Source organism: Rana temporaria, chromosome 9 (assembly GCF_905171775.1).
Source record: "Rana temporaria chromosome 9, aRanTem1.1, whole genome shotgun sequence".
In the NCBI taxonomy this organism is placed as follows: domain Eukaryota; kingdom Metazoa; phylum Chordata; class Amphibia; order Anura; family Ranidae; genus Rana; species Rana temporaria.
Genome location: NC_053497.1, coordinates 98,013,163 through 98,034,517, shown reverse-complemented (window position 1 = coordinate 98,034,517; position 21,355 = coordinate 98,013,163). Strand labels below are relative to the sequence as shown.

Sequence of the window (21,355 nt, the reverse complement as noted above, 5' to 3'; positions counted from 1 at the left end):
GCCCACTCCCTGCTCCCCCCCCCCCCCCAAATTCCTATTATCCGAATACTTTAAGCTGCCTCTTTGCCCAGTAGGAATGTGTGAGACAAGCGAACTGACAAGCGCTTTTACTACCAGAAAATGCCAGAGCTTTGCCTCTTCAGAATGTCTGTCTGTCTGTCTGTCTGGCATTCGGCTATGGCAGAGAGCTATAAAAGCCACTTTTTTTTTTTTTTTCTTTAAAACTGGTTTGGAATACACTAGTGTATATGATTTTGTTATTGTGTGTCATAGGCCTGGCTTACATTTTTACATAGGGGGGTTATTTATGAAAGGAAAATCCACTTTGCACTACAAGTGCAGTCGCTGTAGATCGGAGGGGGACATGCAAGGAAAATAAAAAACAGCATTTTTTGCTTGCACATGATTGGATGATAAAAATCAGCAAAGCTTCCCCTTAGATGTACAGTGATCCACAATGACTGCACTTACAAGTGCACTAGTAGTGCAGAGTGGATTTGCCTTTCGTAAATCAACTCCATAGTGTCATACTTTTTATTTTATATTTTTTAATTTTTTTTTCGTTTTCACCCATTTTTTTATTTTTTTTTCCCCATCTACAGCTTCTGAATGTCACCTCGACGACGACTCCATTTTAATTCCAATCATAGTTGGTGCTGCACTTTCAGGCTTAATTGTCATTATTGTGATTGCTTACCTAATTGGCAGAAGAAAAACCTATGCCGGATATCAAACAATTTAATTGCCCCCTCCTCAGGCCTGATTTGCACTTTTCTCTTTTTTGAAGTAGGTGCAAGTTCTGAACTATAATCTACATACATGCATCTTCCTCTAATTTACCTTGGCAGCCTGGACCCCCTTGTAGAACCCCAACTACTAGTATGGAGCTACAAGTCTCTCTGTGTGCTGGGCCTTGTGAACATGACTCTGCTTTGGTATTCCTCAACAGCTGGGAAGCTGCAGGTTTATTTTTTTCCTGCACGTACTCACTATTTAACGACTTATAATGCTGCTAAATCTGCAAAGAGAAGGGAATTTTCTAGTGCATCAATGTATTTCAGACCATGTTGTTCAGTCTTGCATCTACTTCTCTACCATTCCACATGTTGAGCTATATTAAAAAAAATATCTGCTCCAGCACTGAAATCACTCAAAGATTTTCAGTTGTATTTAAGCACTGCATTATCTTCTCCTGCTGTTTTGTTGCGCTGAATAATGCGACTGTAAAAACAGCTGCCTAGGAGACAGAAGTACACTGCCGTGGCTCGCAGTAGGCAGAGCCCTGCTTGCCCCAGCCAGTGTTTGTGCCCTGGTCATGTTAGCCTTGTGTTATGTGTCTGCGAAATGCACTGTTCACAGGACAGAAGACCATTACACTCCCAAATTAACGCTTTTAAATATTTCCCTTAGACTGTGAGTTTCAGGGCAGAAAAATAGCATGTATTGAACACATAATAAAGGTAGCTATGATTTCTTGGTCCCATCGTTTGTTACCCTTTAAGGCAATACTTTCATAGCAGTCTGGCAGTTTCCAGGCTTCTAATTTCTCTAGTGTTATTAGCTTATGATTGTGGTTTTCTTAAGGATCTGTGCATTATTTTCCTTTATTTAATGATATAAAGCCCAATGGTGTGCAGTAGCCCATAGCAACCAACCATTAGTCTTGCTGCATGACATTTTGGATTGGCTGCTAATGTTTACAGTACCTGCAGCATGCTATTACAGAAGTCTCTTCTCTTACAAGCTGTGTACAATACCTTGTATTGTAATATTTCAATATTGACCCGGATTGTACTGATGTGTAGATTTCTATTGATTGTGTGTTCTCTTAAACCAAATCTGTAGATGTGGAGAAAGAACACATGGTAGAGTCCTTCACTTGAAAGCCATCATAATTTGGGGAGATTTATTAACACACTACAAACAATCTTAAAAATATTTTTTAAAAAGCCTTTAATTTGCCATTTTAATTTTTAAGGCTAACTAAAGACCCATGTGTTAACAGCATAAGCTATATAAATAATAAAGCTTGATGACCGCACAGCTGTAAAACTTGCTGACTGTTGAGTTGTCTCTTGATATTTCAGCCCCTCGAAACTGTTGTCAGGGTACAGTTGATGGGTCTTCTTCCGATCCTGTTTTCTGTAACTGGTCGTTTGGGCTTAAAATCCAAACAAACAGGAGGAGAGTTTGCTGAATGGCAATGATTATCAAGGTGGAGCATACAGAAGGGTGGTAAAGGAAAGGTGCATTTTTATATAACAAAGGTTATAATAACAGCTAATAGAAAAAGGAAGGATGTTCTAAATCTTTTTGTTTTTATAGAGTTGTCTCCCAGATGTGCACCTAAAGTAAACTTGAAATGGTATACCTGTGCATGCCTCAAACGAAAAGGCCTCACTGGTGATTTATGGCCATCCCTTCTCTTCACTCCTTTGTCATTCTCCCTTGGTATACTACTCCCTTCCCTCTCCTTCTGAGAATGACCGGTGTGATGGCAACCGTGGAAAGTCCTTGTGGGTTTTCACCAGCCTAATTGTTAAAGTAGTCTATTAATTCTTTTTAAACCTACAAAGACGGGCAAATGGCCACTGGCTAACTTCTACCGAGGGTCAAATCTATGTCACAGGTTAGAAAATCTGCCCATCCTGAATTCGTACTGGAGGGTGGACGGATTGTCAGACACTGTGAAGCCGGTCAATTAACATTTGCTTGAAATCCTTTTTTGTTTTGATGTGAAAGGTTATAACTTGCGTTTTATAAATTTGCAATTATCCTGCCACCACCACCATTATTGCATCTTGAATATTTTAGCAATATTTGATTACTTGAAGTTGCTAACACCAAAAAATAAAAAGCCCTTGATTTTTGTGTTCTGCAATGGTATTCGACATCTAATTTTTTTTTCTCTCTATCTAGAATTTTTGTATGTTTTTCTGTTTTTGGTCTGATTAAAGTAATTCAATTTATGAATACAATTCTAACCAAACTTCAATAAAATTGAGTGGAAACACTTGTCATGGTTTTTATATTTGCTATTGCCATAACCCTTTGCAGTTTGTTCCACTTAATGCTCAAGTTTGTCTACATTACTTGGTAGCTATTTAATGAGCAGTGTATAAAAGTAATCCACCTTAAAAGCTTCTTGAACAGCTGCAGCATTACTTGTCCGTGATGATTAATCTGATGTCAAGTACTGGAAGTCTTAAGGTTATAATGCTGACTATTGCTTTATTATATCTCTGTGGACTGACTGTTGTAGCAGTTTGCCTGCAGTATTGACTGGATAAAGGTCACAAACAAGAATTCAGTTTTAATGTAGAGTGGACATTACTTTAATTTTTATTTTATTCTTTTGTGCACTAGGTAACAGTGGCTCTGTAAATTATACATATAGCTGGAAATATCATTTACCTTTTTTTAGTTTTATACCATTAGCATGGGATCTTTGTGGATTTTCTACTTGGGAGGAAAGGTCTGTGAAGCCGCGTACACACGATCATTTTTAATGTCCTAGAGAAAACAACGTTTTTTTGGCCGCAATTTTTGTCAAGCCTGCCTTGCATACACGCAGGGCTTTTTTTTCAGCAGGAACGCGGGGAACGCAGTTCCGGCACCTCCAGCTCTGAATGTATGTAATAGTGCTTGGAGGTGGGGTAGGGGGTGGAACCAAGAAACGGTGCTAGGAGGTGGGTAAGGAGTGCAGCCAAGGAATGGTGCTCAGAGGTGGGTAGGGGTTGAAACCAATGAATGGTGCTCGGAGGCTGGTAGGGGTTGGAACCAAGGAATAGTGCTCAGAGGTGGGTAGGGGGGGTAGAATAGGTAGAGAGTGGAACCAAGGAATAGTGCTCGGAGGTTGGTAGGGGGTAGAGAAAAGGAATGGTGCTTGGAGGTGGGTGGAACCAAAGAATGGTGCTCAGAGGTAGGTAGGGGGTGAAACTAATGAATGGTGCTTGGAGGTGGGTAGGGGGTGGACATAAGAGGTGACTCAGAAGGAGGGAGTTCCTGCACCTATTGTCTGAGAGAAAAAAAGCCCTGCATACACGTGATAATTAAAAAAAAAATGCTTGAGCAAAGCACGGTAACGTACGACGGCACTATAAAGGGGAAGTTCCATTCAGATGCCACCACCCTTTGGGCTGATTTCGTGTTAGTAAAAGTTTAAGAGACGATTCACGCATTTCAGTCTTCAAGCTTTTCAGTCTGTTACAGCGTGACGAATGTGCTATCTCCATTACAAATGCTAGTTTTACCAGAACGAGTGCTCCTGTCTCATAACTTGCTTCTGAGCATGTGCGGGGTTTTTTTCACGTCGTTACAGCCTACACACGACCGTTTTTCACAAAGTGAAAAACGCAGCGAAAAATTAGAGCTGGTTCAAAATTTTTAATGGTAATTTTTCACGTTGAGAAAAATGCTCTTGAGCCTACACACACTGGTTTTTAATGTCCATTTAAAAAAAATTGCATTTTCCCCGTCATTAAAAACGGTCGTATGTACGTGGCATGACACTTTAAGGTTGATTACTAACAGAAATAAGCATGTTGGTTTTGCAAGGTGAATTTTCATTTAGTTTTTAGTGAAGCTATGCAAACTCAAATCACCCAGTCCATAGTATAATAGTTGGCGAATGTCAGCAAAGCACAATTAGCTATATAGTATATGGTGTTAAAAGGTTATATAAATCACTTGGTTAGTGCCTACACTCTGTCACTGGACATAGGTTTAGTATCATATACTGTAAATTACTGTTTAGATTTGCTAAAAAAATTATTTTTAACAATCTTGGGCAAACAATTTGAATGTCTAAACCCTTAACGTGGTCGTAAAGATCTAAGGATTTTTACCTTCATGCATTCTATGTATGTTGTAGTTAAATTGTGCAAAGCATGGATATACTTAAGTATGACCCAGGTTTGTTATATAACCAGGTGTTGCTTGTTTTGTTCAGCAATTTATACTTGCGTCAAAACGTTCGTATTCTGAACTTAATTATTCCATGTTCAGGAGAGGAAGGTTGAACCTTGCCTAACAGCGACTGCTCCTAAATGCTGCTTAAAGCCTATGGGGGTATTTACTAAAGGCAAATCCACTTTGAACTACAAGTGCAAACTACACTTGGCAGTCACGGTAAATCTAAGGGGTAGATCTGAAATGATGGGAAGCTCTGCTGATTTTATTATCCAATCATGTGCAAGCTAAAATGCTGTTATTTTCCTTGCTTGTCCGTCTGATCTACAGCGACTACACTTCCAAGTGTAATTGGCAAAGCTTTGGGGAAAAAAAGTCAAAAGCTCCTAAACTCACATTTTGGAGCTGCTAGTGTACATGAAGCCTTAAAACTATAGATTGGGCTTGTCCCAAAATGATTGTCTTCCTTTGGGAATGATTTTTGTGTTTGAAAACATGGAGTGAAAAGTCGGCTCAATATAAAGGTTATCAGACCATGGCCTCTCTTCACAGCACTGGTCAATTAGTTACTGCATACCCAAAGTAGAGGCCTATAACTTCCCGCTGAGCCTTCCTCCATATCCAGCATAGGGGGACTATCTATCTTCTAGATGTGCAAGAAACCTTCCCTTCATTTAAATACAGCAGTACTTTTTGCAAATTCCAGAGGTCCTCAAACCCCACAATCTCTAATTACAGTAAAAAAGTAAAGCAAAGGACTAAAGATTACTTTAAGGCCTCGTACACACGACAGAGTTTCTCGGCAGAATTTGGCGAGAAACTCGGTCAGAGCCGGATTCTGCCGAGGAACTCTGTCGTGTGTACACTTTCGGCCCGATGGAGCCGCCGAGGAACTCGTCGAGAAAATAGAGAACATGTTCTCTATTTTCTCGTTGTTCTATGGGAGCTCTCGGCCCGCCGAGCTCCTCGGCGGCTTCAGGGCTGAACTCGCCGAGGAACTCCATGTGTTTGGCACGTCGAGTTCCTCGGCCGTGTGTACGAGGCCTAAGAGGATAATCTGAATGGACAAAGTGACAGGTTTCTTATAAAACAGGCCCTCACCCATCCACCAATCCTTTCACTGCCACTGCTATGTTTGTCTGTTGGAACCCTCAGACATGGCAGGTGCTTCCATTAATGGAAGAGAATATAACCACCTGCCTTCATGTGCGTGTTTTTTTTTTTTTTTTTTTTGGTGCCTGGTGACATTAAACAATTCTAATTTACTATAGAAAGCTTATAAAACAATTGGGTACAGTGATTGAAAATCATCCCTGTCCCTACAAGGCTCACACTTCTGCTCCAACCGAAGGAGGCGGCCTCCAAAGTGGTCCATGCTCCACTAACAATAGTAGCCCAAAAAGCAGGAAGATGGCCACTCAACTTTCAGAAGTCCTGAATACATTTATTCATATCATCCAATACCAGGAAAAATGTATCTTCTGTTATTATCGGCGATCCACCAACCAAAATCTACTCCAGATACCCAAAGCCAGATACAAGTCCAAAGGAGAACGAAGATTTGCAGTCCAAGGACCCAGACTATGGAACGCTCTACCAACCAGCATCCGATTGGAGGTAAACCACCTGGCCTTCAGGAGAAAGATCAAGACCCATCTCTTCTGAGGGCTCAGGGAATGGATACCAAGCGCCCAGAGGCGATTCAGTTTGCATGTGTTGAGCTATATAAGTTTCTCACTCACTCACTAAGAATTTCACCCCATTAGAAGCTAACCTGACTATTGCTACGCTCCTGAGGAACTGAAATAAGCTTCTAATTGAAGCTTGAATGAGAGGAGCAGGTGGATACTTTTTTTTTTTTTTTTTCTTTTATCAGATGATATGAATAAATGTACTTTTGAAAGTACAGTACTAGTCCAATTTTCTTTGCAGTAGTATTCTTTACTAAAGAACATGTGCACTTTAGGATCCATCATAAGTTTATTTTCTTATAAATGGTGTTGTCACCTAGACTGGTATTGGTCTCTTGGAGGTAGAAAGTTTACTCTTTATCACTGAGATTTCTGAGGAGAGGTAAGTGTGCCAACAAGATTTTGTTTAAATTAACTGTAACCAAACAAAAAGCAAGCTGATGACCGGTGTATAGTGCGTGCACCTAGATGCCTTCAGGTAATGGGTTGTTTGATCAGTTAAAATGTCAATGCTTGCTCACTCTCTGCCAACCCTCAACATCGATTTGAAGTTAAATAACAAACAATCTCCTGCGCTCGCACGTGATGTGACGGTGGTAGATATCGCCTGACCTTGCTGCCCTCTAATGGTCAGGGGACCCCCACTGAAAACCCTGTAGAAAAAAACCCCGAAAAGTATGCACCAACCTTGCGCATTGCGCAAGTGGTGTTTGATATAAAAAGAGAGGAAATATACTCAAAACAAGTAGGTCATAAATATTTTTGGGCTCTGAGGAAGAGGGTATCTCCCCTTGAAACACGTCGGCTATCTAGAAGGTTCTCCAGCGTGCTAAACACTGTTCCAGTGACCTGGTCGCTTGGTGTCCATTGTGGACTTTGAAATGTTTTTATGACCTTCTTGTTTAAGTATATTCTTTTTTTTTTTTTTTTTTATATATATATATATATATATATATCAAAAGGCACCACGTGGGTAATATGCAAGGTTGGTGTGCCCTACTCCTTCTTTGCATACACGTGATCATTTAAAAAAAATGTATGTTACAATTTATTTTATTGGGTTTTTATGTGACAGACCAACACAAAGTGACACATAATTGTGAAGTAGGAGGAAAATGATAAATGGTTAATTTTTTCTTTACAAATCTGAAAAGTGTGGCGTGCATTTGTATTCATCCCCCGAGTCGGTACTTTTGTAGAATCACCTTTCACTGCAATTACAGCTCCTAGTCCTCTTTTGGGGGATGTCTCTACCAGCTTTTCACATCTAGAGAGTGACCTTTTTGCCCATTTTTCTTTGCAAAATAGCGCAAGCTCTGTCAGTTGGATGGAGAGCGTCTGAACTGTCATTTTCAAGTCTTGCCACAGATTCTCAATTGGATTCAGGTCTGGACTTTAAGGCCCCATGCACACGAGACGCAAATGCAAACTCATCTAAACACAAGTTTTCAAACGCAAAAACTGGTGTTTAATACACCCGTTTTTGCAGCGAATTTCGCTGCATTTTACTGCGTTTATAAACGTTTGGTGAAACATCATAAGACCCTCCCTAAGCTCAAAAAACAGTATTATTTAACCATTTCAGCCATTTTGTGAGACCAGAGCAGCTGAGAGAGCAGCAGTGTACGTGTATTTAGCATGTCACTTGCCACGTCACCTGCCTCAAGTTGTGAATTGTCCACTTGCCACGTCATCTGCCACGCCACCTGCCACAAGTTGTAGATTGTCCACTGGCCACGTTACCTGCCACAAGTTGTGGATTGTCCACTTGCCACGTCACCTGCCACAAGTGTATTATGCACTTGCCAAATCACCTGGCCACGTTACCTGCCACAAGTTGTGGATTGTCCACTGGCCATGTCACCTGACCACGACACCTGCCACAAGTTGTGGATTGTCCACTTGCCACGACACCTGCCACAAGTTGTGGATTGTCCACTTGCCACGTCACCTGCCACAATGGATTATCCACTTGCCAAATCACCTGGCCACGTCACCTGCCACAAGTTGTGGATTGTCAACTTGCCACGTCATCTGCCACGCCACCTGCCACAAGTTGTAGATTGTCCACTGGCCACGTTACCTGCCACAAGTTGTGGATTGTCCACTTGCCACGTCACCTGCCACAATGGATTATCCACTTGCCAAATCACCTGGCCACGTCACCTGCCACAAGTTGTGGATTGTCAACTTGCCACGTCATCTGCCACGCCACCTGCCACAAGTTGTAGATTGTCCACTGGCCACGTTACCTGCCACAAGTTGTGGATTGTCCACTTGCCACGTCACCTGCCACAAGTGTATTATGCACTTGCCAAATCACCTGGCCACGTTACCTGCCACAAGTTGTGGATTGTCCACTGGCCACGTCACCTGACCACGACACCTGCCACAAGTTGTGGATTGTCCACTTGCCACGTCACCTGCCACAATGGATTATCCACTTGCCAAATCACCTGGCCACATCACCTGCCACAAGTTGTGGATTGTCCACTTGCCACGTCGCCTGCCACGTCACCTGGCCACATCACCGGCCACAAGTTGTGGATTGTCCACTGGCCAAGTCACCTGCCACGTCAACTGGCCACGTCACATGCCACGTCAACTGGCCACGTCACCTACCACAAGTTGTGAATTGTCCACTTGCCAAATCACCTGGCCATGTCACCTGCCACAAGTTGTGGATTGTCCACTTGCCACGTCACCTGCCACATCACCTGGCACGTCACTTGCCACATCACCTGACACGTCACCTGCCACAAGTTGTGGATTGTCCACTTGCCACATCACCTGCCACGTCAACTGGCCATTTCACCTGCCACAAGTTGTGGATTGTCCACTTGCCACGTGACCTGGCCACATCACCTGCCACATCACCTGGCCACGTCACCTACCACAAGTTGTGGATTGTCCACTTGCTACGTCACCTGGCCATGTCACCTGCCACAAGTTGTGGATTGTCCACTGGCCACGTCACCTGCCACAAGTTGTGGATTGTCCACAATGCAATGCAAGCAATTACATTTTTTTTATGGTTTTTCATCATTTGCCATCATTTTCGAGATTTCTAATGTAAAAAAATAGGTCACCTTTAAAAACGCCTATAAACAAAATCGCGGCAAAACGCCGGTGCCGCGATTTGCATCTGAAACGCGAAAACTTTTGCGTCCTGAACCCAAAATTTTGCTTCTGAAAAAACGAGCCTAAACCCAACTGCTTTAAAACGCAAAAAAATTTGAATGTGTGCATGGACACATAGGATAACATTAAATGTGTTCAGGGGCAGTTGAAAAAAATGCCCAAATGCCTCTGAACTTGAGTTTACCAGCGTCTCGTGTGCATGGGGCCTAACAGAGCCATTCTAACGCATTCATATGCTTTGATCTAATCCATTCCATTGTAGTTCTGACTGTATGTTTAGGGTTGTTGAGACTGAAGCGGAGGTTCACCTTCCAGGACAAGTCTTTTGCAGACTCCAACAGGTTTTCTTCTAGGATTGCCTTGTATTTGTCTCCATCCATCTTCCCATCAACTCTGACCAGCTTTCCTGTCCCTGCTTAAGAGAAGCATCCCCACAATATGATGCCACCACCATGGTTTAGGGTGATATGCAGTGTTAGTTTTCCGCCACACATAGCGTTTTTTTCTTTTAGGTCAAAAAGTTCAATTTTGGTTTTATCTGACCACAGCACCTTCTTCCACATTTTTGCTGTGTCCCCCACATGGCTTCTTGCAAACTGCACACAGGACTTCATATGGCCTTCTTGCCACTCTTCCAAAAAGGCCAGATTTGTGGAGTGCATGACTAATAGTTGTCCTGTGGACAGATTCTCCCACCTGAGCTGTGGATCTCTGCCGCTCCTCTTGTCTGCTTCTCTGATTAATGTTCTTGCCTAGCTTGTCCAGTTTAGGTGGACGGCCATGTCTTGGTAGGATTGCAGTTTTGCCATACTTTTTCCATTTTCAGATGATGGATTAAACCGTGCTCCGTGAGATGTTCAAAGCTTGGGATTATTATTTTTAATTTTTTTTTCTAACCTAACCCTGCTTTAAACGTCTCCACAACTTTATCCCTGTGGTGTTCCTTGGCCTTCATGATGCCGTTTGTTAGCTAAGGTTCTCTAACCAACCTCCTAAGGGCTTCACAGAACAGCTGTATTTATACTGAGATTAAATTACAGGTGGACTCTATTTGCTAATTAAGTGACTTCTGAAGGCAATTGTTTCCACTTGAGTTTAGTTTAGTATCGAAGTAAAGGGGGCTGAATACAAATGCATGCCACACTTTTCAGATATGTATTTGTAAAAAATGTTTGAAAACCATTTATCATTTTCCTTCCACTTCACAATTCTGTTCCACTTTGTATTGGTCTATCACATAAAATCCCACTAAAATACGTTGATGTTTTTTTGGTTGTAACATACTAATATCTACTCTCTACCCTCTTCTTTTTTTTTCTTTTTTTTTTATCATAATTGCCTCTGCCTTTTGATTATTACAGAATTTTGTAATAAATTAAGACTTAAACTGTGAAGGGCAGGTGCAGACTGGCATAGAGCCCACTCACACGCCTATAGCAGATGATGCAAATCTGAAAATTATCACACACTGCTGGTATCGTCCATAAAACTTTATTGGAGACTGCTCTGACTACCTGATTCTGCAGTGATGTGACCCTCGTTTTCAACTGGCAAAGAATTCTAGCAATTTCATAATTATGAGCAGATGTCCAAAGCACTTCCCTACAAAGCCCCCCCCCCCCCCCCCCGTCTTACATCAGATGTCAAGAGACCCCCCCCCCCTTTTTTTTTCTTTCTTTCCCACAGTGCACCTCTTACCTTGTGTTGCTGCTGGGGGTGGAGATTGGAAGAAGGCTGTTCAGGGGCTGGAGTATGCTGAATGCTAAGACTGGGGAGGCAGATGAGGGTGCTGCGGCTGCATAGGGCACATGATCTGTAGGTGGAGTTTTGTTCTATTCACTGCTGAGATGAGGGGGGCAGAGAGGAGTCTCGCCACCGCTGCATAGAGAACACGGGATCTGAAGGAGGAGTTCTGTCCTCTTTTGCTGCTGACTGCTGAGACAAGGTGGGGGCAGACATCAGGGGGGTGCTACAGGAAATGTGCAAGGGCCACATGAAATGGCCTGGTGGACCGTATTCAGCCAATAAGCCTTGTGTTTTACACATGAGCTGTATAGGAAGATTGGTGTGAGGGGGCCATTGGACATTGCATCACTCTCCCAGGGCCAGTTTCTGTGAGTTGGAAGTTGACATTCAGCATGAGCCTGGTAAGCTAGCCTAAAGTTTTAAGTAAGTTGGTCTTGTTTACAAACCTCCCCCCCCCCCCCCCTTTTTTTTTGTTCTCCAATTTTTTAAGTATTTTAAACCTTTTTTTATTGTTCATTTTTTAATTTCATTACAAAGTTTTTTTTTCTTTCTTTTTATTTTTTTGCCATTTTATTTTGCTTTTGTGTCTTTTTTGTTTTCTTTTTTTTTTTTTTTTTTCTATTTCCCACGTAGCTGAAGATTGCTTTGCAGACCAGAACTTCACTGTACCGATAGTCGTGGGAGCTGCATTGGGAGTCCTGATAATCCTAGTGATGGTGGCTTATTTCATTGGCCACAGGAAGCGCCGTTCAGCTGGATATGAACATTTTTAAAGATTTTGGTTTGGAATAGAGCTAAAAGTATTTTGCTAATTATTAAGATTGAGCAAAACTGCCAACTGTACAGAATTCTGTACACTGTTTTAATATTACTGACCAGTGAACAAATCAACAGTTATCTTAAAAATGTTCAATACACACTTTAAATGCATTTCACAGTATTCAGTGTATATTTTCTATAGGAGTGTAAGCCTATGTACTTGATTCTTTTTTTGCTTCCATAATGTACCAATAAAGTGCCTTATCTTTCATATGAGTGTTTACATTTTTTATAACCTTCTCCTAAAATGAACACATTTCATGCAAACTGTTGCACATATTGTACAAATTGTGAACATTTTGATTTTAATGACACCCGAATATATATTTTTCTGAAAACAAGCACCCTAGAGAATAAAATAGTGTGTGTGTGTGTGTGTGTGTGTTCCAATTTTTTGTCTGTAGTATATTAATGGAATGGTTTAGTAAACACAACATTTCAGTAAAAAAATGCACTAAATTTTACGGGACATACAAAAAAAATGGGAAACTTTTTTGTGTTTTAGGTAAAATCTAAAAGTTGAGTAAATATATACCCAACATATCGAGGCTTAAAATTGCATGCACCTGTGAAACAGTAGCAAGGTTCAGTATGCTATATTTTCCATAGGTGATGCTTGTAAAGCCCCAAAAGGTTACTCGGGACCTCTGGTGTGTGTCAGTCAATTGCTGTTTTTGTACGTAGGCACCCCATGTGCATATTTGCAGGTGTGTGTGTGTGTGCGGATGGAGATATGGAGAGGGGTGTGTGGTGTAGTAAAAAAAAATAAATATATATATATATATATATATATATATATATATATATATAATATATATATATATAAATTATTTTGTGCTCAGAAGTGTACATACCCTGGCAGAATTTATGATTTCTTGGCCATTTTTCAGAGAATATGGATAATGCAAACTTTTATTTACGTTATCAATCCACTGTTTTTACTTTTTAAATCGCAATTGTGTGTGATGTATAATTATATTTTTTACTTTTTTTTTTTTTTAACTGTATTGCTATCACATAGGGGACCAATATCCCCCAATGTGATGGCATGTAGTTGACTGCTTCTCTTTATGGAGACTGGCATCTATTAGACCCTGGATGTCTCCTTTGTACTTCCCTGCAGCTGGTAGAATACAGATTTTGCTACTTCCCTAAGAAGCCAACCTGGTGAATAACAGTGCCGAACCAGGAGGTGATGTCGTACACGTTGCTTCCTGGTCCATTCACAGGAGAACTGATTTACAAACGGATGTTCATAGAGCTCCCAACAACATCCTCCTATGATTGCATTGGGGCAGTGGGTGGGACAGCAGAGCCAGGTAGACGTGGTGGGGGCGGCATGATGTAGCGGTTGTGGAATTGATCGGGCAGTTTCATTGCCGCTTGTATCACTTCCATGTGAAAGTCAACTGTTTGCTTTACAAATGTACAATGGCTGGTATAGCCGCTGGAAATGCTTTTAAAACGCACCTGTTCCTAATCCTCTTTTAAAACTGCTGTAGGACTAAAGTGGTTAAGTGACTGGTTTCCAATAAAGCTGAACTCGGAGGAAAGTGCTGTCTTACAGTAGTTTTGTCCCTGCACTGCGAAGGGTTAAATTCTCATTTCTGTTTGAGAGGGTGCAAAAACACTATTGCTTACCCAATGCTCTGCTTCCGCCATCTCCATGCTGTAAGACCAGTCCCAGCCACCTCCTCTGCCCTGCTGATTGCAGGTTCTTTCACAACATCAAGTCCAATGCAGGGTCCATATAGCCCTGCATTGAACATGACCATGCGAACAGTCCACCAGGTGTGTTGAATCAATAGTCATTGTGGGTTTCAGCATTTACATTTTGTCGTGGTGGCTGTGCTATAGTCACATACTTGTCTAAGATAAATGAGGTTACAGTCTACATAGTGGTTCTGGGGCAGCGAAGTCTCCCTGCAAGTGTGCTTTGTGAATCTGAGAATACAAAAAATATATTCTTATTTATGTGCAGCAGGCCAGCTTTTAATAATTGTATGAAAGTGGATCTGTTTACAGGAGACGTCCAGAATTTTCTTCTTTCCACCAGGGCCAAATTCCACTTGCCAAAGATCAGTCATTGTGGAGGAGTCTGTTCTTGTTCCAGGACCTTTAAAAAGAGCTGAGCTGTTAAATATCCTTGTCCAGTGCCCACTCCCAACCACTGCAACCTGTACTCGGCTATTTATATTTCCACTAAACATGTCAAAATCTGTCTGTGTGTTGAAGTCTAGATCATAGAAGTGTTTTTGCTATTTTTAGTAATAGTGCACTTCAGCTAGTGCCATGAAAAAAAACAGCACAACGGAAAGAGGTACATATCCCTCAATTTTCACTCATTTGTTCTTCATTGAGATTAATATACTAAAACTATATAGCTTTTACAGAATGGTTGGTTGAATGTGCATGCACAATCTGACCTCCTCCCCTCCCATCTCCTGTGCATGGTGCTCCCACCTAAAGATTCCTAACAATTCTCTTGTTTAAAAAAAAAAAAAGATTCCTAACAAGCTTTTATACCTAGTGGGTCAAAGGCCTGGAACAAGAATGCAGCCAATAAAATCTGAACTCCTGTACTGCAGACCTGTCTAGGTCAGTGAGCCACATTGATGCCAGAATCGGCATGACAGTTTGAGAACCTTTCCAAACCAGTCAGTGGCAGCTCCCCTATTTCTATCCTCGCAGGATCCCTTTAAACCTTTTATTTACTCTTTGTACATGACCACTATAGTACCTGCTAAGGATTGCACCCAGTCCTCCTCTCCCTACAGCCTGGGCACATCTGGTAGTACAGAATGTACTGATACATTTTGTGGTTTATGGATTTTTTTATACTTGTTTGGACAGATGTCTACTGGCAGTGGCATTTTCTTTATTTGTTTTCACTAGTAGCATGCTTTGAACAGTGTGAAGAGTGAATGCATTTTATAAACGTTTTATATACTTTAAGGGCGCATTTAAACTTGACCATTCTTGTGCATTGCATTACGAATTAATGAGTGTTGCATTGAAGCAATTTTGAACCTGCCGCCAAAACACAGGATTGAACAGGCTGCATTCCTTCTGATGCAGTGCACTGTACCATAATGCTTTGTGGTACACTTCAACACTTGTGCGTCAGAGCTCCAAAATGAATGGCACTCCAACACGCTAATGCACATAATATTTCAACAATGTGAGTCTACTGAGTATAAAGGACAATGCAATCCCTGTGTGTATGGTATCTTAACTCAGTTAAAGATGTATCAAGTGCAAGTAGTGCTTGGTGCTATTCCAATCTGTCCTGTGGCTGCTAAGAAGTGTAATTGGACAACTCCTCCCTTCCTCTTTCACCACTTTTCACCACTTTTTAACCACACTGCCAGGAACCAGACAAATGCTTTATGAGGGCTGATTGACAGCTCATTCCTGGAAGCAGGCACATGTTGGAGACCAGCGCTGTCATTGAGCACAGTAGGGGACGGGGTCAGCTTCATTCATACCACAAGTGCTGACTGTTCAATTCACAAAAATAAAAGATCATTCAGTGTTGTGGGGCTGTGTGAGCTATATGCCAGCATAGTAGATATTAACTACCAGATAGATCACACAGTCCAACAGTGCTGGCAGATTGTTTACTATTATGAATGGGAAGTCAGCACTGCGGGGCTGTGAACTATCTGCTGATTGCTAGTATATGTCACACTGGCAGAAAGCTCACACGGCCCTGCCAGCACTAGGCTGTGTGACCTATCTGCCGGTGTTCTGTAAAAATAGCCAATTCATCAAGATCTCCAATACATTGCTTCTGGTTATTGTAAACCATCATTAATTGGAGATACGGTGCCTTGAAAAAGTATTCATACCCCTTGAAATTTTCCACATATCTTGTCATGTTACAACCAAAACCGTAAATGTATTTTATTGGGATATATTGTGATAGACCAACACAAAGTGGCACGTAAGTGTGAAGTGGAAGGAAAATAATAAAAGGTTTTCAACTTTTTTACAAATAAATATGTTAAAAGTGTGACGTGCATTTGTATTCAGCACCCCCGAGTCAATACTTTGTAGAAACACCTTTCACTGCAATTACAGCTGCAAGTGTTTTTGGGGATGCCTCTACCAGCTTTGCACATCGAGAGAGTAAAATTTTTGCCCATTCTTCATAAAAATAGCTCAAGCTCTATCAGATTGGATAGAGAGCATCTGTGAACAGCAATTTTCAAGTCTTGCCACAGATTATCAATTGAATTTAGATCTGGACTTTGGGTTAACATAAATATGCTTTTATCTAAACCATTGCATTGTAGCTCTGGCTGTATGTTTAGGATCGTCGTCCTGCTGGAAGGTAAACCTCCTCCCCAGCCTTTAGCAGACTCTTAACAGGTTTTCACTGTATTTGGCTCAATCCATCTTCCCATCAACTCTGACCAGCTTCCCTGTCCCTACTGAAGAAAAGCATCGCCACAACATGATGCTGCCACCACCATGTTTCACAGTGGGGATGGTGTGTTCAGGGTGATGTGCAGTGTTCGTTGGTCTCAGCTGACCAGAGCACCTTCTTCCACATGTTTGCTGTGTCCCCCACATGGCTTCTCGAAAAACTGTAAACGAGACTTCTTATGGCTTTCTTTCAAAAATGGCTTTCTTCTTGCCACACTTCCTTAAAGGCCATATTTGTGCAGTGCATGACTAATAGTTGTCCTGTGGACAGATTCTTCCACCTGAGCTGTGGATCTCTGCAGTTCCTCCAGAGTTACCATGGGCCTCTTGACTACTTCTATTAATGCTCTCCTTGCCCGGCCTGCCAGTTTAGGTGGACGGCCGTGTCTTGGTAGGTTTGCAGTTGTGCCATACTCCTTTCTATTTTCAGATGACGGATTGAACAGTACTCTGTGAGATGTTCAAGGCTTGGGATTTTTTTTTTATAACCTAACCCTGCTTTAAACTTCTCCACAACTTTATACTGCGTTTAAAATTACACACACCTTATTTATCAATTTGGAGACTTCTGAAGGCAATTGATTCCACTAGATTTAAGTTAAAGGGACCAGAGTGAAGGGGTCTGAATACAAATGCACGCCACACTTTTCAGATATTTATTTGTAAACAATGTTGAAAACCATTTGTTATTTTCCTTCCACGTCACAATTATGGGCCATTTTGTGTTGGTCCATCACATAAAATCCCAACAAAATACATTTAAGTTTTTGTTTGTAACATGACAATGTGGAAATTTTAAGTGTTATGAATACTTTTTTTAAGGCACTGTAAAGCATCACTAATTGGAGATTTAGATTATTTGCCATTTTTTTTGCATAACACCGGGAAGCGTGTACACAATATTATGAGCGGACATTGTTAGTCTGCTTAGATACTAACGAGCAACATGGCCACCTCCAAGGCGGTGACAACTCTTCCCTCTTTTGCCGCTGTTCTGTCAAAACACCAAACTGTTTGTGTACCCCAGTGTGTATACAATTCTTAATCAAAATCTCCAATTGGTGATGGTTTACAGTAACCGGAAGTGACGTAATTGGAGATTTTGATGAATTGGATATATTGACGGAACACCGACTGATAGAAAACATCCACTACCCTGACAGCTCATGCAGCACTGATTGATTATTTACTATTGTGAGTAAACGGTCAGCCCAGGCAAGGTTCTGAATAGACAGAATCTATACAAGTGGGTGAAAAGGGATGGGGCCTATTGCTGTAATGTAGCTCCCCAGGGAGTGACTGCTCCCTTCAGTAGCTAATCTACAAATCTTTATATTTTAATAGAACAAAAAAAAAAGTAGCAAACCGATGAGTTATCAAAATGTCTCTAAGGTAAACACTGCAATAATGATTTAAAATGTGTGCTTATTAGAAATGCTTTCCCTTTACCACTATTTTTAATGACCGCTTGATGCATAGTTTGGCTCTCACTCTGTACTCCTCTTTTTCTCAACAGCTGAAGAATGCTTTGCTGACTCTGATTTGAGCTTTCTCATTCCAATTGCGGTTGGGACTGTGCTTGTCTTTCTCATAATCCTGGTCTTTATCTCTTACCTTATTGGAAGAAGAAAAAGCCGTACAGGCTATCAGTCTGTATAATCAAAGCTCTTTCCTGTTTCCTTTCTGTACCTTTTAAATAATTTATTCTTGTACATTGCTAAACTCTCTCTATGCATAGTGGAATATACAGTTGTTTAACTCCCTGCATTACTCCTTGGGACTTTGAAGGTTTGCATAATAATGTTAAATCACTGCTGCATCTTTTTTTGAACACTAAAGAGTAAACATTATTCTTGTGTAATGAAAAGTATATGAAAATACATCTTGTTCCATGAGCCATTTCTATAGAACATATATAAAAAAAAGTGAATAGGAAGAAATGTAGCACAAATAATTCACCAGAATCGTGTAATCTCTCATCATACATCACAGAACTTGCCTACCACCAACATAAGGAAGATGACAGCATTTCCTATTTTGGTAGCATTTATCTGCTTTCTTATATTTCATGGCTATTTTAATACAAAACTAGTATATATTCATTATATTAACATGTGATAGCTGAAAATCCTTCCTCCCAGGTTGTTATTTCCGGTGTCTCTAAATGTCACTTTTGGGCTGATGTGAAACCATTACATCCAAAAGTAAGTGGGGAGAACTGGTTCACTCCAACAAAAAAATTAAAAGTGACCTACTCAGCAGGTAGATTATGCTTCCTTTATGCACCTAAAGGTTTAATGTTAAACTTTGACTAAAGAATATATGTACAGTCAAGGCATTGCTAAATGTAACAGGAACGCCAATCAATTTATAGAACAAGTGTATCAGTAAGACAAAAGATCTGTGGCTTTGACCATATACATCACCATACTGGAAAATTTGAGGTGGCACTGCTACTGGTTTCCTTCTGGGTCTGCTAAAAGAACAAAAGTGTGATAAAGGATATAATATGAAACAGGATACTTGTGAAGGTTGTGCCTAGCTGAGATCGGCCTTTCTGTGGCCGTCTTTATATTATTGATACTTCCACAGTCATTCAAGGAGGTGAGATTCCAGTGTAAGGCCAACAGGTCTCCTCATCAAGGTAGAGGGAGAGAAAACCCCACTTAAAGCACAGTACAAAGTCCTCACTTTTTCTGTGGGGAGTTATAGCACAAGATACATTGGTAACGTTGAACGAGCAAAAAAATACACGCAAACAAAACATTAATAATACTACTAATATTAAAACACGACAATAGTGTCCTTTTGAAGGAGACAGTTGACATACATGGGTGAAGATAAGCAACTCTAAAAATTATAGCAAGTGCGGCTTTGTACTATAACCTAGCGATAAGCCACGGGTCTGTGGTCTACAGTGGTCAGCAATGTAAAAGTAGACGTTTGACTGCCTGCATGGGTGATCTAGTACTGTGTCAGTTTTGCACGATGTTATTAAATACAATTTTCCTACAATCAACTTTACTGTTATATAAATGGAAAATAATGTAAATAAAACATTTTCTTTTGATTTGTACAGCCTCTTAGGTACTTTCTTTTGAATGTGTCAATTCAGTTTTTTTTAGTCTTATTATATAAATAGCAAACATTTAACCTAAAAAGCTATACTCCAGTCAGGCATTAAAACATTATTTAGGCTAGGGGTCCCCAACCCCCCGGTCTGCGGACCGGCAACGGTCCATAGCTTGTTGATGACCGGCTGCAAAGCAGGAGGTGAGTGTTGAACACAGTCCAGACAGGACTATCACAGACCAAGGTCATCGCTCACTGCCCACTGTGTGGCCATGCCTGTGTCTCTTTACCCAGGTCTCCCACCCCACCGACAATGTCATCCTATTAGGGCAGGTGGGGGAAGGAGCTGGAGATCTGTACATAGAGCGGTAGTCTTCTCATATTAACAAGTGGGTAATCACCCCCTTGTTAATATTATAATTTGGGCAGCTCCCACCCTCCGGCCAGATCAGCAGCTCCTCCCGCCCCTGCCCTGCTAATAGGATGACATCTTTGGCGGGGTGATAGAGCACACACAGGCTGAATCCTGCCTCTGCCCTGTCAAAGATAGGATTGTGCAAGGGAGGCTGAGAGTGAAAGGGAGCACTGTGATTGGAGAAAGGAGTGGGGCATCATTGCAGTGCCCATTTACAGTGCAGCCTCCTTTATATAACAGTGCCCCTTTACAGTGCCTGCCCCTTCACATCGCAGCACCAGTTAAATGAATGTAAAGGGGCACTGGGATGTAAAGGGGACTGACTGTAAAGGTGCACTATGTAAAAGGGGGCCATGATTGGGACTGCTTTAAAGCGGGAACTGTGCTGTAAAGGGGCACTGAGCCATAAAGAGGGGTTGTGGTTTGAAGGGGAGCTGAGGACCAACTCTGAGAACATCCTGTCCACCCACTCCCGTACCTCCCCCAGTCCCCTGGAAAAATTAACTAAACTGGACCCTGGTGCAAAAAAAAGTTGGGGACCGCTGATTTAGACCATTCATTAACAAAAATAAAGTGTAAATGCAAATTTGCTATGGTTTATATATTTTACTTGCCAAATAGTCTTCCCCTGCAAATATGTTGGGTTATCTTTTTTTCCCGTGAGAAGGCATTAATCTGTCATTTGCTGTGACCATGCTGCCACTGGTAACCACGAGGGGGTACAATTTGGACACCAGAGACCTCCTGGCCATGAATACGAGCCCCTATTTATAAGCAACTTTTTCAGAGTACACCAGAACACAATGCCATGGTCTTGAAGATGGAAAGGAAGCTAATCTTTAGGAAAGATACCTTATATATTTGTATTTCCCAGAGGCTGCAAGGACAAGCAGATCAGTTCAAATTGAAACTGCAGTTATAGTATAATATTGTTTCTTTCTTGTTCATTGAGGGACACAGGGTTCAAAGATAATTGGGTCATACATGGGGATTTGGACACTGGTACACAAAACAACTGTGACCAGCCTGATATAACCTATCCTACTCCCAGCATGCCTCAGTTTTTTTTGCTGGTGTCCAAAGAAGGATGGACAACTTTTTTCTGCTAAAGAAAATGTAACTACTTTTT

At 41.3% G+C, this 21,355-nt stretch overlaps 1 protein-coding gene across 3 annotated transcripts in view; it reads left to right on the top strand.

Annotated features, from left to right (window-relative positions):
- The window catches only part of LAMP2 (lysosomal associated membrane protein 2), a 57,276-nt gene extending 37,461 nt beyond the window's left edge, over window positions 1–19,815 (top strand). Inside the window, exon 9 of one of the 3 annotated variants that reach the window (XM_040323944.1) lies at window positions 18,256–19,815. In XM_040323944.1, the coding sequence (XP_040179878.1) occupies window positions 18,256–18,398 (143 nt within the window). In that variant the 3' untranslated portion in view covers window positions 18,399–19,815. Of the gene's footprint in view, window positions 1–602; window positions 3,018–12,122; window positions 12,520–18,255 lie in introns of those variants that run through there. The other 2 variants (XM_040323946.1, XM_040323945.1) reach the window with 2 other exon arrangements.
- The last annotated feature ends 1,540 nt before the right edge of the window (window positions 19,816–21,355 follow it).